At 37.6% G+C, this 22,857-nt stretch overlaps 1 protein-coding gene across 1 annotated transcript in view; it reads left to right on the top strand.

The window, feature by feature from the left end:
* Positions 1–6,349, top strand: part of LOC131974999 (protein crumbs homolog 1-like) — a 40,775-nt gene extending 34,426 nt beyond the window's left edge. Inside the window, exon 13 of the mRNA XM_059337519.1 lies at positions 1,201–6,349. Within this exon, the coding sequence (XP_059193502.1) occupies positions 1,201–1,422 (222 nt within the window). The 3' untranslated portion in view covers positions 1,423–6,349. The remainder of the gene's footprint in view (positions 1–1,200) is intronic.
* Positions 6,350–22,857: the final 16,508 nt, after the last annotated feature.

The raw sequence follows: 22,857 nt of genomic DNA, 5'->3' as shown, positions 1-22,857 counted from the left end.
TTCTCAAAGGAGCACCTGGATTTGTTGCTTGGTACTCACACTTTGTGTGGCAAGCACAAAGTGTCGTCATCACTACCCTCTGGACTGCTCTCCTCACTAGCTTCCTCTCTTTCAAACATGAGAGAAGATGATTATTATGTAGGCCTAGTCCTTTCTCCCTGGTTGAGCTTGTTTGCATCCATAAGTCAACAGCTGGCTTTGGGTTAAAAGTCTCTGTTGCCATCTTTGATGATCTTTGAAGTGGATGTGCATCAGAGATGAGATTTGAGGGTCTGACTGGCAGGATCTGTACTTGCTTTTAATTATATTGAGATGAGAAAATTCCATTTCACATGCAGCACTGCTCAAGGGCAGTGTAAGAGACAAAAGTTGGACTTTCTGAATATTGGAGGAACTATATGGATTGCTTGTCTTTACTATGCTGACTAAGTCATACACAGAGGAGGCTGCCAAACGTTTCCCTGCTTGCTTAAAACACATCCATTCTCCTACAGTGGAGTCTCTGTCAACAAACAAGCTCAGGGCTGCACAATTATGGCAAAAATGATAATCATGATTATTTTGATCAATATTGACATCACGATTATTTGTTGATTTAACAAAAACAAATTTAATTGTCATATAATTATGACACATCCACATCGATTACTGTGGTATATTCCTGCTAATGTACAAATGTGGGCATTGAAACAAAATTGGTCTTATTCACCACAATGCATCTTCTTCAAGAATACAAATACAAACATTCACTGATCAACGCTGCAGCCTGCCTATGTTCCTCTTTCACTACAAGCAGATTCCCCTCATTCGTAACAGTGGCGGAGAATTAAAATCATTCAATACATACGTTGATGATTTTGATGCCTGAAAAGTAAGTTGGTGCGCGAAATGATCAGCAGTGCATAATTTATTTTGACCATGCATGCATACTTGCGCACCATGTTATGTGCACATCTGGTTATAAAGTACAGTTGCTACTAAAGGGATTTTTGTCCAGATTCTGTGCAGACAAGGAAACTGTCATGCTAGAGGACAATAAACTAAACCAAATGGTTGCTTATAACTGAACCTCAAAACATAAATAAATCATTCATGATTAGTTACAACTAAGAAAGATTTTAAAATAGATACCACATTAACAATGGTACCAAAAAAGGTATGGTCATGTAAACATAACATCCTTTCCTGTTCTGTTTGCAGAAAGAGGAGCATAAGGAGCGAATTCCCTGGCTGGTGGTGACCATACCCCTCACCACCCTGTGTGTGTTATTGGCCATCCTGGCGGTGTTTTGCCTTATCATGACAGCACGGAAGAAACGTCAGTCAGAGGGCACATATAGCCCCAGCTCCCAGGAGGTGGCTGGTGCCAGGCTAGAGATGGGCAGTGTCCTCAAAGTGCCCCCAGAGGAGAGGCTGATCTGAGGACTGTAGCCCTGCCCCACAGCCTCACATCCAGTGGATGTGTAAAGGGCAGAGAGAACATATGCTCTGCAGTGTCACACTGATGGGCCCTCCTGCCCTACGAGGAAGCAGTGGAGACATCAATGACTGATCCTTTACCTGGAAAAACTACTGATGTTGAAGTCTCACAGATGGACAGTTAAAGACTTAGAGGCTGAGAAAAGCAGTCTCCTGTTTACTCAGGCTGTCCGGTTGGGAAGCGTTTGCTCCAAGGATGCTCTGAGCCCTTTGAAAAGTTAAGTCTTGAGGACAATCTCAAGCTTGATCAATATGGGACCAAAATCATGTGACGACCTTTACTAAAGAAAAGTCTAAAAACTTGTGGAAACTAAGGAATGCATTTTACACAGCCGGAAAACTACTGAAATGGAACCTCTCTGACACCATCATCCATACAGTCACGTAAGGGCAAGTAATTAATAATTATTTATATATTTGCAAAGCAAAACACTGAAAAACTTTCTCTGCAGATTCCACTGCTGATTCTGTTTTGCATGACAGGGGAAACAGGAATGTGTAGGAATACATTTGAAACAGGTTCTGTGAAATTGCAGTGTTTAATTTGCATGAGTATAAATTGCACACTATTATCAGGGCCCTTTCTTCACCAACATACTCCTTGTTGTAGTATTACATTACATATGCAAGAGGGTGTCTGTTGTATGGTGATATTTTTTAGAGACTGACAATTTAATTCTCAGCTTTGTCTTGTTAGAGGTCCCTTGGGAATTCTAATCCTGCATGACTTCAGCTCTTCATCCATAATGGGGTTTGCACCCTGATTTCTGCTGTTTTTCACTCCCTCCACAGTAAATTAGTAGTAAAAATTTGAAGCAGCTGCTGAAAAATGATTTGGAGAAAGAATGTATTTTTGATTCAAACCTCATGTTCTCCTTTGCTAAATCAGATATTTTGAATGAACATTTGTACAATATTACCTTGATTTCAGTCGCTTAATTTATAAAGAATAATTTTAGCACCATAGGAAAAGAGCATTGTTAAGTTGAAAGCAGTACTTCAATCATGTGTCGACATGTCTTTTATTCACTTGCTGAGTAATTTCTCCCCATTTGCTGCAGTATATGAATTAAAAATGCAAAAGTTCATAGATTGAAAAATAACACCAGAACTACCATCAGAATGTGTGGATGAACATCACTGCAGCCTTTATAGGAAAGAAAATAGTTTGTTTTAATATTTGCTGTATTATATTGTTTATATACACTGTACATGCTTACCACTCTGCCCATTGTTTGTCCCTATGGAAGTAAGCTGTGAGTATTTTATCAATGTCTTTGTGTTTTGTATAATGTGCTGCAAAAGTTCAAGTCACTGTATTTTCCTTCTTGTATTATTTTCAAAGGGAACAGTATTTCATTGTATGAATCTTATTTCTTTGGTCTAAGTTGTCACATAAGTATTTGTGGGCATAAATAATTTTCATCGATTTTCAGAAAAAGGAGAATTTGGCAAATAATGTCTAGTTGAATTGTAGCTTATTTAAATGAATGATTAGTAAGAGATTATTGTTTTTCTTAGATTAATAAGAAAAACATATTTGGAATTTCACCTATTTATTTACTTTTCAAGAGTGATTTGAAAAGATACAAAGTCAAAGAATGGAGCTGAATGCAGGATGTGGTAAGCCTAGCTTAGCATACTGGAAGCAGGAGAAAACATAGCTCCATCATCTGAACCCCCCGAAAAATTCCTAATCCCTAAAACCACCAAATTATTATTTTCTGTTTCTTTTTCCATTTCTGCTTGTGTACAAATGATACAAATGACAAGATACAATGTGTTAATTAGTGAAGACATCTTTACAGATGCTTGCCATATTTTCATACTGATCTAGTTTCCTACTGCTTTCAGTCTTTATGCTGAGTTGTCATATCAATAAAACAATGCCAACTCACCTTTTCCCATAATATAATCTAAAGAAGCTGTTTCAGACAAACCTGCATTCTAGCTTTGGGATAGTGTTTCACAAATACTTGTCAGACTGCCCTAGACCTCTAAAGTAATTTAAATCACTCGAGTTAAGCATTCTTGAACTCAGAATTAGTTATTAGACTCTAGACACACATTTGTACTCCAGGACTCCCACTGCTCACTTGCCTTTCACTCTGTACTCACCAGTGCTGCTAACTTTGTTAAACCACTTAACCAGGATGCTTTTTCAGTTGCAGTAAGGGTGCTGCTGAGATTTTAATTCTGACTCTTTCATGTTAATACAATTAGCACAGTTTGTTAAGTGACATGCAAGTCACAACTTAATATGAATTAAAAAAGACACTGGTCATTACTATTGAATGCAATATTACATTTCATTTTGAAGGGTTGATACCAAACAGAAGGAGAGTAGAACGGACATTCAAATTACCATAGCAGGCTGGTCAAAGCAGCAGTCATTCAGATGTGAACTATTGTCATTGCAAAGAACTGTGAATATTGTTGTGAGCTAACTTCCTTTGAAACCTCAATATATACTGACTTGAAGGAAGTCGCAGACTCACTGAGATGAGGTTTTGCAGTAAGGATTAAATGAGCAGTGGAGTAGTGTCATAGCGTAGCGTAGCACATTGCTATCACTGGATAATGACAACATAGTTAGGCTAATTTTCTGTAACCAGTGTAGCATTAAAGCATGACAGGATTAGCAAACTCCAGCTAACCAGACAGTTCATGACCTCACTGAGGTATTATCACTATCATAACTAACAACAATCACCAATTTTGAAATAGTCAAATGACCACAACAACATTTCTATGTCCATTCTACTCTCATTCTATTTCTATAGGTGATACATATTTCTTGATCTGTGAAGGTTTTGGTAGACTTTGTTCCAATAACCAATGAGAACTACTTTCTAGATTTTAAAGTTTACTATAACTTTATTTAATCTCACATACCTCACATACATTATATGGACACCCCTGTCCACAAACTTTTGTGAGCTGTGCTTCAGTCCAGGCACCTTGTTTCCAATGAAAGGAAATTGTAATGCTCCAGCAGTTTGTGTGTTTCCATTCCTGTTTCAAAATGACAATGCCCCAATGCACAAAGCAAGCTCTATAAAGAAACGGTTATCCCAGTTTGGTGTGGAAGCCAAAAGTCTTGCAAAGAGTCCTGCCCTCAACCTCATCCAACACCTTTTGGATGAACTGGGACAAAAAGTATGAGCCAGGTCCAACATCATCGCTGGTGGAAAGCCTGGAACCAAAGTGGAGGTTATTAAAGCAGCACATCACTGCCCATGGTTGTAGTATGACAGGGATGGGCAACTGGAGGCCCGGGGGCCGCATACGGCTTTCCATACTTTAAGTGGCCCTCAGTACAACTACATGCATTTGAGCATGAAATCTTAAAAGTACAGTGTAAAATGCACTATTATAATTATAATTATAATTATAATTTATGTTGGTCTGCTGTTCTTGCACTGGAAAAAAAGAAATCACAGTAAGTGGTTATTTTTTATTTGCTTCAAACATTTTGTATTCCTATTTATGGTGTTATACATGCATTTGAGCATGAAATATGTTAAGTTACTGCACTGTAAACATATTTAAAATTGCAGTTTCATCATATTTGGTTAAGTGCACTGTCCTATATGTGGCCCTGTGGTAGTGTCGAGGAAAAATTGTGGCCCCATCCAGCATTTAAGTTGCTCATCCCTGTAGTATGAGATCCTGAGCAGTATGGCTGGAATGTTCAGGACAAGAAAAGAGATCTGACATATCCTTGTCTGCATATGTCAGATCATATCAGATCTGCTTGGGTCCTACAAGAAAATATGACAAGCTCTCGATCATCACACCTGATCTCCATATTTCTACACCAGAGTTATTTTTAAAATGGATCCATGGATACCTGTCCAAAACTGACATTACATTACATGACAATACATTTTTCGAAAAGGATAGACCGAGGCTGACAGGGAAACTTTTTAAAAAAAATATTTTCTCCTGCTGTGAATATGATGCCCCTTAAATTCATTAAGATCCACTTGAGTATTAGACATATTGACACTGACCCCAAGCCAGTGTCAGTTAAAATGAGGCCCTTTCCAAACTGAGTATAATTTGGGCTTGGTCCCACTCTATTCCTGGGTTGAGTCCTCACCCATGATGACCACTTCTCTCCCAACCCACCCCCAGTTAATTTGTAAAATGTGTATTGTTTATACCTATTGCAGGTGGCAATGCTCCTTAATGCTCCTTTAAAATGACTGCAGGGAATGTATGGGTGTGTGCATGATCAGATGACAGTATGTGCCTTCATGTTCTCCTGCATCTAGAAACACAAGAGTCCTGTGGTCTGTTTTTATGCTACTTATTCACACAGATAAAAGCCTTTATATAGAGTTAAAAAAATTAGAAGAAGAAGTCAGTGACAGACACCGGACTGTTCAGGGATATTCACATTGCTCTGTACAGATATTGTTCAAATCATTATGGTATCGTTCAGACATGGTGTTATACATTGCTTTGACTAGATGACAGAACATACACAATATCCTAGCTATATTCAAAATGATAGTGATTTTGCACGGGGGTCGTCTTTATTAAGGTTTTACGATGTACAGCACACTGTAGATCTGTACACAAGGAGTTGTATTCCAAAATATTATATGTTCACTTTAGGAAATTAACAGGACTCCGTTTGGGAGTAAACCCATGACTCATACTGTAATTCACTCATTAGACACCCCTATTTTTGCTGAGTGAATATCTCATTTTGAAATACAACTCTTTATTTGTACTCACACTTGTGTATATGAGGCAATTTTTTGTTTATGGTGAATGGCATTTTGTGTATATGGCGCTTCAAAGTTGATGGATATGAAATGTGTTTTATACAGTGTTCAAGGAAAAATAAAAGAAAAAGGAACTGAATAACCTGGATGTTTTTTTTCTAAGATATATTTTTTATTTTCGGCTTTCCCATCCTGTGATGACCTCTGTGTTGCAGTTCCTGTGTTCCTGTGCTACTGGAGGGTGGAGCTGGAAGGTTTATTTTCATACCTGCCCATCTGGGTTGGGCCTGTGAAAAAGGTATATAGGCCTGCCTTGCTGGGAGTTTCAGTCTCTCTCTCAGCTGGGGCCGTATAAACCACCACAGACCTATCATCCCTTTGTTTGGTTGGCTGCACCATCCAACATGCATTACGCATATTTTCACCCATCCACACACTGCTGACACTACTAATGTTACTTTTGATGGCTTTAATTGTGTGATGCCTCCCTCATTGTTGCCGGCCTAGAGCCAGGTGGTAACATTAAAGTATAAAGAATATAAACATAGAAAGTATAAAAAGTGGTGCTGTCCCAATTAAAAATAAATGAAGAGATAAACAAATTTTTTCTTTTTCTTTTTTTTTCTCTCTCTCCCATTCCCTTTTGTTCTCTTCCTTCTGCAGGCATGTGTGTGTGTGTGTGTGTGTGTGTGTGTGTGTGTGTGTGTGGCAGCGGGCGTGGCTGGCTCTTCCTGCAGAGGAGGCACACCTGAGCCCTGTACTACCAATAATAAAGATAAACTTCAGTAAAAGAACAGCAATGTACACAGCCACTGCTTGGAACCTACTTCCCAAACATTTTGAACAAACCATTAGCACAAAAGACTTTAAATTATTATTGAAAAAACATCTCTTAAATGGATACATATACGTATTATGAAATTGTTATTAATAAATGAACTCCATTAAAGATATAGAATCATATAGTTCTAGCTACAACGTAATAAACACAGCTATATAGTATTAAATTATATATAACATCTAGTTTTAAGTAATAATATATATAAATCCTAAATGGATATATATAGAAATTATTACTATTATTTTACTGTTAAAAATATAGAATAATATGTTAGTAAGGTATATTAACTACTACATAATGAATATAGCTATAGTGTATTAAACTATGTAGGAAATCTATCTTTAAGTAATGGATATTAAACTTAAAGATGTAGAATGTATAAAAGATCCTCATTTTGAAACTTTGCTATCTTTTTGCTTCACTCTTCCCATTGTTAACTCTTTAAATGTCTTTTAATTTAAGTTGTATGTACTGTATATTATATTTTATAACCCAGGAAGAATAGCTGCAGTTGTGCTGCAGCTAATGGGGATCCAAATAAAACAATAAACAATACTACAAAGCTGGATTTGAGGGTTAGCGAGGTAACTTCGGGTTTTTGGTATCACAAAAACATCACTCATGCTGTAAAGCTAACTCTAGTCAATAGTCAATCAATGATCCATACAGACTCTCGGCCGGGAGAATTAAAGATAAATGTAAACGCGTTGAGTTGTAACGTTACATTAATGTCAGAACATTAATTAATTTCTCACTGAACTACTGAATACCTTTGTAGTGTTCCTGGACATTTACCCACACAGTCTCTGAAATGATTCTCCTGTAAAATAAGGTAGCAGACAGTCATACTACCCTACATTATTAATCAGTGTGTTTACATTCTTTCTTCACTACATTATGAATTAGTGTGTTTACATTAATACCGCCTCACATAATTAAGAAATTAAATGCTGTATAATTCCTTCAAACCACACCATTATCACATTGTGTTTTATGCTTGGTCCTGATTTATTGGTGTCTGTTTTAAATGCCAGGATTAGAATACTGACTGGGAAATGTCTATTTTTATGTTGTTTATCAAAGATGATAGACCTTAAAATAATTTCTTTTTGAAGTGGCCAAAAACTAAATCTATTTTTTATTTATCTTTTGTTATGGGACAGTTTCAGACCTCAAGCCTGTTCATGTTAAAATGTGCTGCATCAGTTTTCAGTGTAACTGTAATTGTGCTGTGGTGTGCAGCTGTCAGGTTAGAAATCAACAGCAGTCATTGTGAGAGTGTCGAGTGGTTCAGAATTGGCCAGAATTGATCCCCTGCCTCATTTGTAGTGACAGTATTGCTTTTAGCTGTAATAATTATTCATATTCTTCACAGATGTGGATGGAACGCAGTCATTTTCTCCGGTAGTTGTGTCAAATGATGCTCCAAACGCCCCCTTTTATAGGAACCTGAAGAGGAAAGCCTGGGTTAACTAACCATCTTCGTGATACCACTTATCCAAGATTGCATTTGAAGCGACATAAGGCAAAGATATCCTGGGTTTGTTGAAATTGCTTCGTAGTACAGAGCTCTGCTCTCAATCAGATCATCAACCTCTCCATAAAAGCTTGGTCAGGACCCCATTCCCATTGCCAGAGTTTTCCTCCTTGTGTTTTATGGATGTTTGCTTACCTGTGCTGGTATATAGCCGTGTGCCTCGCTGCACCCCCTTTTGTTTGTTCCAGTAGCCGTCCATGTGCTCTGCTCTCAGGTCTGCCTTCGGTGAATATTCCAGCCAGCTTCCTACCTCGCTGCCTGCAGTTTTTTGTGCACATTAAACTGTTTTTGTATATATATCCCTGTATTCTGTCTCTGCTTTGGGGTCCAGTCTAACCACAACCATAACATTGTTTAGAATCCATCGTTGAAAAACGAATCATTATGAATCTCATTTCATATGCCAGAAAGTCATACCTTTATGCATCTCCTCAATGACAAGTATTTACCACAGTAAAGTAAAGTTTGCTACAAAAAAGGAAACAAAATTTCTGGAATGACAGGGCAATAGAAAAAAAATAAGGAAACTCAATATTTTTGGCTTAATTTACTTATGATGGGTGTTGAATATGTTTAATTTTCAAATAACATCACTCTGTCTTAAAAAGATTGTATTTGGTTTTATCTTGGGGAAAAAAAGAAGCAAATTCTTCATTTATATAAAGATCATTGATACAACCAGAATACCTCCATCCATCAAGGACGGAGGAAATGTATGATTGTACAACACTTAGGGTTTTGCTGAACATTTGTTCAAATTGAAATATATCAATTGACTAATGTAAAAAAATGGATTACCAGAAATAACCGTTAAAAAAACACAAAAGAAAAAAAAAGAAAAACAAACAAAAAAAAAGATGAATTGAACTGTTTTCACATCCCCTCTCCTTGCCCCTCCTTGAAAAACATCTCCCTCTCTCTCCCTTTGAAGCTATAATGGTGCATTCCTTTGTGTCTCTGAATGGCTCCCACCCAGGCTGGCTGCTGACTTGGTCAGTGCTTTTCTTCCGTAATGATGGCAAGTGAAGCAGGACAAGCATCCTCCTCCTCCTCCTCCTCCACAGTGTGGGGGCAGAGGAGTCAGGAATGCTGGCATGGAACCCTGAGATCACCCTACTTCAAAGCAAATCAGGAAAGGCTGAATAATTGTTTTCAAATCTACTGAAAACACATACAGTCACCATCAGTGAGACTCAGTGTGTTACACTGAAATATTAGAAATTGGAAACTTGAAAATGATGTAACACATCACAACCTATTGGCTAAAAGTTACACTTAACACACAATGCAACGCAATGTGTCATTTCAACAAACTATATTACATTAATCTGTATTCTATGATGTGGGTGCAGAAATCTCGGACAAAAATGTGAAATATGCAAATAAAAAACAAATATCTGTGTGCAGATTCCACTGAAGGAAGGTGTTTCTTGTAGTATGCTTTGTAATTTGAGTGAACTAAGCCTTTAAACCAAGATGTGTCACAACATCTCTAACAATCTTTGTGACACTGAGGATAGTAGTTCTCCATCCTCACTAGCCATGGTAACAGTGAAAACCAAAAGTTACTCCTAATCATATCTACTCTACACACTTTTTAACATTCAGCATTTAGACCCCGTTAATACTTGGTATCAACATGCAATGTCCTGTTTATTCTGAATTGGGTGTCTCCATGGAAATGCTAACACATTTGTTGCTGTATAGTCTATACCAGGGGTAGGCAACCTGCCGCTCCAGAGCCTCATACAACTCTTCAGGCCATCTACAGCAGCTCCCTGTGACTGTGACCAAAACATTATGCCAAATAATAACAGTTATTTCTTTTAACATCTTAATTTTAATTTATCATTGGTGTAGGCCCAAAGCACTTTGTATTCTTCAATTGTAACAATGTGCGGTTTATAAACACCAGTAAAACATTTTCTTTTAATATTTTACTAAACTAAAATGTGTGTCATAGCTTATGAAAATCTAGGGCCCGGCACCTTAACCTCTAAATTTTGCCAATTTCAAGTAATTTAGTAGTCAAGCAAGTAGTTTTGAGTTCCCCTCGCCAGGGAAAAAAATGTGTTTATCTCTTCATTTCTCAAGGGTCTACCCTCTTATTTGCACTTGAGTCCTAACTGCATCCTGACAAAACCATTTTAATAACTGCTCATTGTGACCTATTAGTAATGTTGGTAGGCTAATTAGGCTTCAATTAAGGCTGTTTTATCTTCACTGCAAGGATCCAAAAAATGTGTGGCTCCATTCTGACAATTTTTCTCTTTTTTTGGCCAACAATGGCTCTTTTGTTCGTAAAGGTTGCAGACCCCTGGTCTATACAGACATGGACACATTACAAAATGTGTTACAGCGACCTTTTCTGTTGCGATGTGGAGAACATAACGTTTACCAGAGTGAGTGGAGAAACAGGTGCTAGCCCAGCTACACATGTCGGTTATGTGTAACTCTTGCCTTTCTATGTCATTGCTCTCCTTCAAAAGTTTCCTAATGCTGCTGTTTTGGCTCTACAACTGATTTTACTTTGCAGGGGAAAGGCGTAACTTTTTGACAGGCAGCTAAGCAAAAGCAGGCAAAGGCGGAGGTTAGATGATGTTTCAACTTGTAATTCAGATTGTTTCCCAAGAATGTGGGGAAAAAGTAAAGCTTACACTTATATATTACTATTACTGTACTGTTAAAACTATTACTATAAAACAAACACATCACTGAGCTGCACTGTTGCACTGGGTGACATGTTCCTTTGTAACAATGAACACACGCACATAAAATGCCTGCAGCCCAAAAGCTTCAAAGCACCAAATATTCCCCAAAATATACTATTCTCCTGTTGAGTAACATTTGTTAAAAACTTCAGTGGCCTACTGTTTTCAGCAAGCCTTTTAAAAAAATCTAATCTTTTCATTTTTCTTACCTGTTGTTCAATACGTCTTCAGGAGAGAGCCACTGCAGACAGGGAAGGGAAGTCAGAAAGTGTTGAGAGACGAGACTAACACATTCATGGTTTTGGTCGTTTCATGGGATTCACTTACACACAACATGCTTTTTTACTTGGCTCTTTAGATTTCAGACTTTCAGGCTTTTCTTTGTGATGGACCTACCTGTGTGCCCCACACCATCAACACTATTACACTCTAATAGTGAAATATACTTAATAATACAATTTAAATTAATTTCAGTTGGCTTTATCACAACTTTTAATATGCTATTTATTTCTTACTGTTATAATGATGGCACATCCAGCAATTTGGGGAAAAAGTAAAATATACAAACTGCTACAAATAATCCTATGAAACTTAGTATCCATATTTATGCTCCCCAGAGAATAATTCTGAAGATTACAGGTTGTCCCGCAAAGTCCCCCTTATCCTTACAACAAAAAATGTTAACATCTAATAGGAATATTATTATGAAATAGGCATATTATCATCATGACTGTCACAACCTGGCTCTTTGGGCCATTACAAAACCGAAATTGCACTGTTTTAGGAGGTTAACATATTTATTTATTTAAATTAAAGAAATTAAAATTAGAAAAAATGTTACAAATGGGATGTGGACGCCAGTATTATCAGTGGTGTAGGATGTGCATGTGTGTAAAATGTAGTGGATGTGTGTTGTCAAGTGCATTTAACTAAAAGAAAAAGGAACGGCTAACCCTGCGGCTGCCACACTACTCCACGGACGTCTGCTGGGGAGAGGATGAATCAATCGTGGGCCTTTATAAGCTCAGGGCACCGGGCCCAGGTCCCAATTTAATGAGTCAGGAGAACTTGGGAACTTAATTTTAGACCCCATGGTCTTCCCTCTTGTACCACCTTCAGGGACAAACTTTACATGTCAGACCGACGTAGAAAAGCAAAATTCTAAATATTGTATTTGCAGGAGATGTATTTTGCAGCTTTTAATGGGCCTCCAAATTTGTCTAAATTACTCGTGTATTATCTGTTTTTATCCCTTAATCGTCTTTCTTATTGCTCTACAAAAAAAAAAAGGATTTTTGCATCTCCTTGATTAAAATAATAATTGGATCAACTTACAAATAGCTGTCACCACACTAAAATGTCACCATGTCCCACATGTCCTTCAGAAACTATGACATATATTGACATTTTTTGATACAAATAAACTTCATTATAGACTCTCTCCCTGGCCTCAGAGTAGGGTGCATGGTGCACCCTCCCACCCTGTCTCCCTCCCACCCTTGTGCACCTCCTCTTCCACCCATCTGCCCCTCGCTCTCCCTGACTGGATGGCTGGCTGGCAAGTGACAGGACTGACAGACGAGGCCTGTTCCTGGGTTAGTATCATGTCGGCGGGGAGCGAAGCCTCCCGGCGGTGTCAGCCATCATAGTGCCAGCTCCAGGTCTAATGAGGGAGACTGCCGCCTCGGCATTCCCTCCCCGGTGTCAGGAATCGGCCGACAAATCAGCAGTGCATCACGGGCCCAGCACAAATGATATGTTGACAAATGCAGATATTTCACTTTTAATTGACACTAAGAGACAGAGATGATCCGGCTGCCAGGGCTTCTGAGGAGACAAGGACAAGACAAGATGGGAGAGAGATATGGAGAGGGAGAGAGAGAGCAGGGATGGGGGGGAGAAAGGGGGTTAAAACAGTGTTAGAAAAAAGAAGATAATGGAATAGGCCTTGGAAGATGTTTAATATTTGCGCAGGGTGTCATTTTTTTCTGTGTGTTATGGTTGAGGGGGAAAAGAAAGGGGGGTTGAGATTAGAGGTGTGTGTTTCTGAGACTTGTCAGCGCTGACAGTCGCTGTATCATACGGCAGCCTCACAGCCTACTGACTCTTCTAAACCAATGACAACATTTCCTATTCATTTAGCCAGGTGGGCTTTTTCTGTAAAGACCCCTATCTCAACTCAGCCTGACAAAGGCCGGATCACGAAACACTTGATATTCTACTATGTATTTGCACTCTATTTTCGGGACTATAAAGGCCTTTATTTATTAAGTCACAACACTGTTGATAAACTCCAATATGCATACAATAAAAATGTCATATTGTAATGAAGGTTTTATTATTGTGTCATGCAATATGGCAAGCTCAAATGATACCACAAGTCAATATTACATGATCCAACTGTGTCACACATACATTTTCAAACAATGTCATAAATAAAATAAAGAATGCTAGTTTTCATAAATTTCAAAGTGATATTTTAGACCTTCCCTTGTACAGCTAAATGCATAGATTACTGGTAAAGCAAGATATATGTCATTTAATCAGAGAAATGAAAATAAACTCTGTAGCTTGCATTCTTTGACAAAGAGTTAGCTAATTTAAATCACGCCGTCAAATACAATTCCGCAATTTACAATGTCATATAGCAGATGCTTTTATCTAAAGCAACCTACATTTGAGAGTTCATACTGCAGCTTCAGTTTACCATTAGGTCTTTAAAAAAATGTTTAACATGGCAATCTTTAGAGAACATGTTCCTCTAGTTCTTGGTTTATTTATTTTTTTTGCCAAAATTAGGGTGATGCATATCAGTGGCATCTTCTTTCCATGTTTAGTCATAATGTCCAATGACTGTTAAGAAAGTGCAATCCCCTATTGGTTGATACCATTTGCTCCACACATTTGGTGCTGAATAATGCCTTTTTATTCATATCAAGAATGGATAAAAATGGTCAAAAAAACCTCCAGAAGATTACATCAACATAAAGACATTTGGAACAACATAGAAGCATCCATGCTGTGATTTCGGTTCAAAAACTTTGGTCATTTTGGAGATTTCTGTATTTTCAGCGATTGGATGATGAGCACTTCTGTTCTACAAACTGCTGAGAACCCTTATGATCGATATACCTAGGAAAGCTGTACATCCTCTGAATGCTCTAGGTGTCTAGTTTGGGGTTGTAAAGTTTCATGAGGCTGTGATTATCCTAGAGGTCACAGCAGCTCATTTTATACACTGAGACTCAAGAAATGCCCTCACTGCAATGAACTGGCTACTGCTGATGACTAACATCATTCCACATGAAGAAAAAAACTGGGCTCATTGAATCCACAAGAGTCTCAGCTTTCCAGTGATACCCAGTCTATGTAATTCAAAGCCTGTTTAGGGACCTCAGTATGCACAAATACTCAACTACAGTAGGTGGAAATAGCAAATTTGCACTACAAGAGAAAAACGATGTGGTTTTTGCCTTAAACTGCATGTTTAAAGTAGGCATGTATGTAAAGAGCAGACTTGTGGGAACCCAGAGAGCCTATTTCTATTGAGATAACATGACATCAGAGGTCACATGACTGCTTTGAAAATCAACATAAAACATAAAAAAAATGGCCCAACTTTGCCTTTAGATTCCTTAGATCTTCTAGTTTCATATGATAGCCGTATCTCCAGTATTTTTCTAAAAGTGAGCCCGCTATGGCCTCCGAAAAAAGAACAAATTAGCGAAAAATGCTGACTTCTGGCGGGCCGTTGGAATGGTAACTCTTTTGTTAACATTATCTATATGATGCTTAAAAATAATAAATTAATACAAGAAGTTGATTTGATCTTTGCTTGCAGCTAAAGCCTCTGTCATCTGATGTCTCAGGTGAAAAAGATGAGGAGATAACACTGGAAGGGGTAGGATGTTTCCCCAGTTTCCCCAGTATATATATATATATATAGGTATATATTAGGTATAGATTATAAATAAAATAAATATTAAATGCAGATCTAACTGTACATTAGTGCAAGTAGATATATGTTATTGTTATTGTTATTATTATTATTATTATTATTATTATTAGTTCTGTGCTGCTTACCTAAGAGGGTTGACCTCTTTATTGGTTATTCAGACAAAAAGCAGCGTTTCATTTTGTCGAGTTCTACAGATAAACCTTTTCTCTCCCTTTTCTATTGCCCAGTCTGGAGTACAAGATTGTACAAAAATGCAGCAGAGTGGGCAAACCTGCATTTAGAGAGGCTATACAGTTTGTTAAGATTCACAATGAGGCAATCAGTGATGGCCTTGATACAGAAGAGAGATGGACAGTCATTGAGCCATTCAAGTTTTGTTCAGTGATATTGCTGACATGGAAATTTTGGATTTCAACAAAAGCAACAAAAATTGGTGGACATATCGCTATATAGCATACATAGAAACAGGTATAACATTTTTAGGGTGGGCCTTTGTTAGGTGGTTAAAATATGTTTTGTTGCAGTCCCTTTAGTGCATGTCTGGTTCTCCAAACTGGGAATGCGCAGTGCCACATACAACCCCACTTCAAAAAATCCGAATATGCCTTTAAATTGAGCTGATAAAGAATGTTATTCTGAATTAAGTACTGTTTAAAGAAAGAAGAGAGCATTAAGCTATTATGTAACTCTCCCATTCATCTCTTGGTTTTTCAGAATTTATTAAAAAGTGTATACAAGGTACTAGTAATCAGCCCAAGAGTGGAACAATCTTAGCAATATATACACTTTCCACATAACAATGTAGAGTCATCCGTTAAATATAAATAAAGGTCTTAAAAGATTAAGCCAAAAGCGTCAACTAGATTTTATTTTGATACTCATTGTGTCACTTCCTGTACTGCCAGTCAAGCCTTCACACACTGTTGGCAACTTAGCGACTTTGTTGCTAAATTAATGAATGAGACCTCAGCCACATTTTCAATTAAAACCAGTTTTGAGTGCCTCTGTGGACAGATTTTTTCAGCACTATAGCATCACAAATGTTGTCACTACAGTTGCTAGCTAGCTAGTAACTAATGAATCTTAGCTCTGTAGCGTAGATTGATTGACAGGTGGATGACATTATTATTTGAAGTTTGTTGGTACGAGCTTACATGAGCACCCATCTGATTTTGTACTTAAGATCCTTAAAACTAAAACAAATTGCACTATTGACTAATTTTATTCCTGTCGCAATTAAAAGGTTAAATTTGGAGACACTTAAGATTAACCTAAAGGCTAACATCAGCTGGCACTTGTTGTTGTAGCACCAATGGTAAACTTCCAGGTTGGGGGTAATTACATTCTGAATATGGACAAAATACATACACAATGAAATTAAAAGCCATAATACAATTAAAATTATGCAATCATTAAGTTTTAGTCCTTTAAGCCACGTTTTCTGTTCTCATCAGAATAATATTTGTCCATTTTATTTCTCCCCCTTCTTCCATGTAGAAATCAAACTCGTATTTATTGGATTATTTTTAATTCACAAAAGGAACATTAATAAATGATAGAGAATGACGGAGAACTTTGCAAGCGTTGCTGTTTATTTTTTCATGATTTGCACTGATAAACTGGAAATATGTCAGGTTTGTTTTTTGCAACAGCAATTATAAAATGTGACAATAAGAAGATTTTTCAAATGAGACCTGATGTTCACAATTCCTCCAAACAAGTTACAAGAGTGGCGACATTGCCCACTTATGAGACAGGAAGTGTATGCAATTTTATTACATTGGCGAAGCTTGAAATGCACCATCTTCCTTATATTCAGTTCACAGAATATTCTTTCTCCTGCTTTTGCAGGTGTATTGTGTTTTAAAACTTTAAACGGTTAATTATATACAAATGTTGCTTAACATATAAATAAAATGTTGCAACAATTTCCGAAGGGTTTTGTTTTCCTTGGTGTTGTATGTGGCCAAAGATGGGGCCAGCCGTAAACTACAGGCGTGGCCTCTTTCCCGCTCTCAGATTCACTCTGCTGCCCATGATCAGCTCGTCAACTCCTTCCTGCTCACACACCTGTCTCACATCTAATCATCTGCTGCAGTATAAGAACCCCTGCAACAAAGCCCGGTGGAAATGGCAAGCTAAATACTGCCCTACAAAGCAAAAAGGCAGTAACTACGCAGAGTGCAAAACTGAGAAAAATGACTTTAAAGTTATCCTGTAATCCAGCCGTTTAGTTACTGTACAAACGACTACCATTTGACTACCATCAAAACGACACACATTTGAGATAAGATGTTTTGTCACATAACAAAGGATGCCTTGAAAGTCATGAAAATGATAATAACTCATTTTTGACCAAAAATGCAGTTACTGCCTTTTTGCTTTGTAGGGCAGAATAATCAGCCAGTAAACATCCATCCACTTACGTACACAGTGTTGTCACAGCCATTAGTTTTGAGTCTGAGAGTTGTTACATTTTGGAAATGTACTTTGGTAATAACTTAAGAGCCAAGAATGGTTAGGATTTTTTGTTTTATATTATATCATAGGCTACAACTTAAAATGAAATATGTGTCTGTAAAGAGTCTGTAAATAGTCAATAGTATTTTTTGTTAGGTCTTTGTTATAATGAAAAATCTTGCATATTTATTTCTTGTGCCCTGTAGTTCATGTAGTGGAGCGCATGCCCCATGTGTAAGAGGCAGCGGCTGCATGTTGTATTCTCCCCTGCAGCCCTTTGCTGCATGTCCTCCCCTGTCTCTCTCCAGCTATCATGTCCATTTTACATTATTCAAGGTTTTAGATCAAACACACATGCAAAATGAAATTATATTGGTCGGAAATCTAAGTTTGAATGTGATTCCAGTCTTATCCTATCATTATGCTTGTGCTTCTTTTCTTGAAAAAGTGCTAGCTGTTCTGTTGTTGTTTAATTTTAATGTTATTGCCAAAAGATGGCCCTGGACCTTTCCATATCCCATCTGCTCCCCTATTCAAAGCAGGCTAAAAATTGTCCTGCCATTTGTACTTCTGGCTGCAGGCTGATGTAGTGAGCTGTATGGCGAATATGAGATGATCACTTACAATTTTGAATATATTTTAACAGTCAATTCTTGTGGATTACAGTCTCCACCCTGTGGTGTTCAGAGGATGAGGCACTAAAGGACAACACTGTTTTTGGAAATAATTGCAATAAATGATTATTAGGTTGACTGCGACCCTGTTTTACATCCAGGCAGCATATTAATTTAGAATGGTCGACATCAATTAGAACTACTTAGAAGGTGTCCATTGTCAGGAAATAATCCAATAATAATCCAAACCAATCAGAGTTGAGTATTCACCCAGTCCATGGTATAATGATTTTGAACATAAAACTCTTTGATGCTCTCCCATCTTTCTAACTATAGAACCACGTCTTTACAGAATGATGTATGTACACAAGATGTATTCTGAGGTGAAAAGTACAACACAACTTATGTCACCACAGTCTTTAAAAGACAAATAGGTCAAATAGTAAACTTGTAGGCACAATAAAATATATTCTTTATTGCAAATATGAAGACAAATCAGTTCTTTGTTTTCCATTGAGCATACATATGTGTCCTTTTTACTCACTAAATTTTCCCACTAAAGAAAAGTCATATCTTATCTTATCTTATCTTATCTTATCTTATCTTATCTTACATTCTGCATGACAGAGTAAATGATCAGTTATAAGAGGTAATTGCATGCCATTTTACAGTGAATTCTGATGAGACAAATATGAATTTGTAAATTGATAGTAAATTGATTTGGGATTCTTTTTTTTCTTTCAAATGTTGACCTCTACATACCATTACTTTTTAACATGATCAATGTGAGGTTCTCTTATCACTGACTAACAGCAACCACCTGCATTAGTTTTCAGAAAAACAAATCAGGATTGTTTCTTTGGGCTTCAGATCATATTTTCTCTTGTTATCTGCTTTCTTCTGATTGTTCCTGTTGCAGTTTTCTTTCATGACCACAAGAGGGCAGACACAAGCTACAGCTTTATCTGAGCACTGACGAGCAGAGAGAGAACATCCACGTTTCAATCTGTTTATTTCACATCCTTGAGCTTTGCTCATCAGATCAGTTTAAATAACTAACCCTCCAAGCTTCCACATCTCTCTCATGAATAAAGCTGTGGCCCTTAGTGGTGCCTGCACTGTCTCCTGGCAACGCTAGACTGCTCTCTGAAGCTTAATACACAGTCACTCACACAGACACACATACACATGAAAATAGTTGCGGGTAATAGTTGCGGGTCACAACAGAAACATCATTAGATATCCAGCTGTCAGCCACTTTCTTGGATTCTAAATTGGACGAGTGGGTGAGAGTGATACAGCACAGCCGAATAATGACTCAATTGCATATTGTCTGATCTGTTTAAAAAAAACCCTGGTGTCTTCTCACCTTTAAATGTCTGCTGGAAGTGAAGGCAGACAAACTTAAACTACTGCAGGAATCAAGTTGAGTCTGGACTGAATCGCTTGACTCGAGGGGGTGGGGGGTTTGAGGGCCTGCTCTCTCACGGAAGTAAGAGATTAAGAGAGTAAGTTTCACACGAAGGCAAGAGAGCATATTTACTCTGCTGATGAATTTGTGGTTAATTGTGAGTGTTGGTGTGTATGACTATGTGGGGGAATGTTAATGTGTACCCTTGGGTAGGGCTGATAGAGAGGGAGACATCCCTCATTAAAGTAATTAGACCTGCAGGAGAGGATCCCCCGGCCCAGGAATAGATATACACACCACACACACACACACACACACACACACACACACACACACACACACACACACACACACACACACACACAAGAATCTATCACTCTCTACACACTAAGACATGTATCCACACAAAGACACCAATGCATAGATGCACACACTACACACATTTCTTAAACCACATACACACCACACAACCTTCAAATGTAGACACTTGTACATCAATCCTTTGATTTGCCTAAAAACAATGTATTTGGAAAAGAATATCAAACATCCAATACTTTGGATATGTGTCAGTATTAAAGTATTTTATTTGGTTCCGATTTTCTGGCTTGACCTGGTGGACTTACATCTAGCAATGTCACGATTTTCCCAGATTTCGTGAATTGTTTTAGTGAATACAATCTTTAACTTCTTATGCTTCCAAGGCCTGTTTTTGAGAATTGTTGTCAACAACAAATGCCACAAAAAAGTGGTGGAAGTATCTGACAGCTGTGAACCTGAAGATTTATTTGACATGCAGCTCAGCATTGTGTCAAGTTGTTCTGGTAAAAAACGACAAATATAGACTGAACAGTAAGTGGATAACTGATAAAAATTACAAAAAAAAGGTTTGCCGAAACATAACACGCATCTGGGGCTGGGTCATGTGGGCAACAGGCTAAGATGAGATATATAATCCCTCCAGCATGTTGCCTTACCAGTTGGACAAGTGCCTCGCACATCACACTGCACAAATGAAGTATAGAAAAAAAAACTGCATGGGTGATATAGCATTATACACATCTTTAACATAACACATTGCAAAAATGCTACAACCACAAAATAAGTATTCTAACAGTAAAGCAGTAGCTTGTTTTACTACAAAATGGATTCTTTTTAAAGAGCCAGTGCATGGAGGAATTTGTTTTTTTTTCGACATGTTACAAAAGAAAATTCAGGTGTAAAAGAATTAATGAATTATCTGTATTATATCAACCTGCTTCAGTTTCATGGTCCTGGCAAGATCATGTTTGATTACTGTCATAATGTAACATGGTGGTGTAAATGAACTAAGTATTAGAATTACATACTAAATTACTATATTTACTCTTATTGTACTTTTTTTTTGTGCAATTTTTATAATATTAACACCTGTACTTTACTTTGGTTTCCATTTTATCCTACTCTATTTTTTACTCAGCCAGTGGTGAACAAAGTAAAAACTTCATTACTTGAGTATAGATACTTCAGGTCACATATTACTCCAATACAAGAATCTCTTCAGTCAGAGTTTTACTTGAGGAAAAACGCTGGAGCACTTACTTTTACCCTTCACTGTCTCCAGCTCTGCTGCCTTCATGCTGTGCTGTGCACTGACTGACTTCACTGTAAATTAAACCAAAACGTCAAAAGTACAGATACAGGTTGCAGGCTACATGGGAGCTTATCCATATTACAGTCAGTAATCTGACCTGTTTAAATGCCTGGTTTTAGTGTCTTTCACATGTATGGCCTTTTGCATTTTTTAAAACAAAAGATAATAAATCTGCTGACTTCAAAGTTATGCTTCAAAGTAACTCTTCATAAAATGTAGTAGAGTCAAATGTACAATATTTGTTTAATTTAGTTTAGTAAAAGCCAAAAGTTTCCCCAAATCATAGCCTCATAGCCTCCAAAAGTAAAGTACTGATATTAAAAAAGGTATTTAAGTTAACATAGGCCACTTCATTACTCTCCACCCTTGTACTCTATAGGTCAGAGGAAATATTTTTGTCTTGAGTCCATTATAAATGACTGACCAATAGTTACTAGTTACTTTACAGATTAAGATTTCACATAATATAACGTATGCATGAAAAGCTTAAATAAAAAAATAAAATAAAAACATGAAACCCTGTTCCTCTTTTGGCTCAACAACTTCCTAACTGTGTATAAAGCATGTGGCAACCTCCTGGTCTGAGTGGTGAATCAAACCAGGAAGTGTCTTTCAGAAGTCCAACAGGGGTCGCCATTGGCAGTTGCAACCATAGACTGTATATAAATAATGGACGTAGTCACCGTGACGTCACCCATTGGTTTGTGGACTGCCCGTTGGAAGCCTCGAGTACAGCGTTATACTCATCGCCATCTTGCGTCGCCATCTTGTTTCCGATACGCGGAGCAGACCATAATTGGACTGTGGCGGAGCGCGAGGGATCTGACGACACTGACTACACGCCTCTCTACACCGGCAACCCGACTGAGAGAAGCCGCTGCTAATTCATGTTAGCATTAACTGGAGCATTAACTGGGATGTTAGTTTTGGCTAGCAAAAAAACAAAAACAAAATGTATCTTTCTTACCTCAGAAAACTGAGCAGTGACTCCTTGGAGTGTCTGTTAGTCCAACCAAACACTGAACAAGACATTTTTACTGAACAAAACGTTCAAATAAACTGTCATTAAGTGAAAATACAGTGTGAAAGGGTCAAAGTTATGAGACCAAATCGGTAAACGTCCTCTTTTCTATCTATATAACTTTATTGACACGTTGCCGTGGATACGCATTGCTCTGCCTCTCTCCTGGTGACGGCTCGCCTTGTCAGTGACCTGTAGCCACGCTCCAAATCATATGATTCTTTATCTTCTATTTTCTTCTAAATGGGGCCATTATTAGAACTATTGACATCAAATTGTCTTGAAGATGATTTTTTACTAGCGATTGAGACCATATTGTTGTCCTGAAATTTTTTTCTGAGGTAATAAATCAAGTCAGAAGTTTTCAAATTTTGCACTGAAATGAATGGGCAGATTTTTTTTGCAGCCAAACTTAGCATCCCCTACTGGAATTTTTGCTGAATTGCAGGCTTAATG

The sequence above is a fragment of the Centropristis striata genome, chromosome 7 (genome assembly GCF_030273125.1).
Source record: "Centropristis striata isolate RG_2023a ecotype Rhode Island chromosome 7, C.striata_1.0, whole genome shotgun sequence".
In the NCBI taxonomy this organism is placed as follows: Eukaryota; Metazoa; Chordata; class Actinopteri; order Perciformes; family Serranidae; genus Centropristis; species Centropristis striata.
The sequence above is the reverse complement of the archived record's forward strand: the minus strand, read 5'-3'. Positions and strand labels throughout refer to the sequence as shown.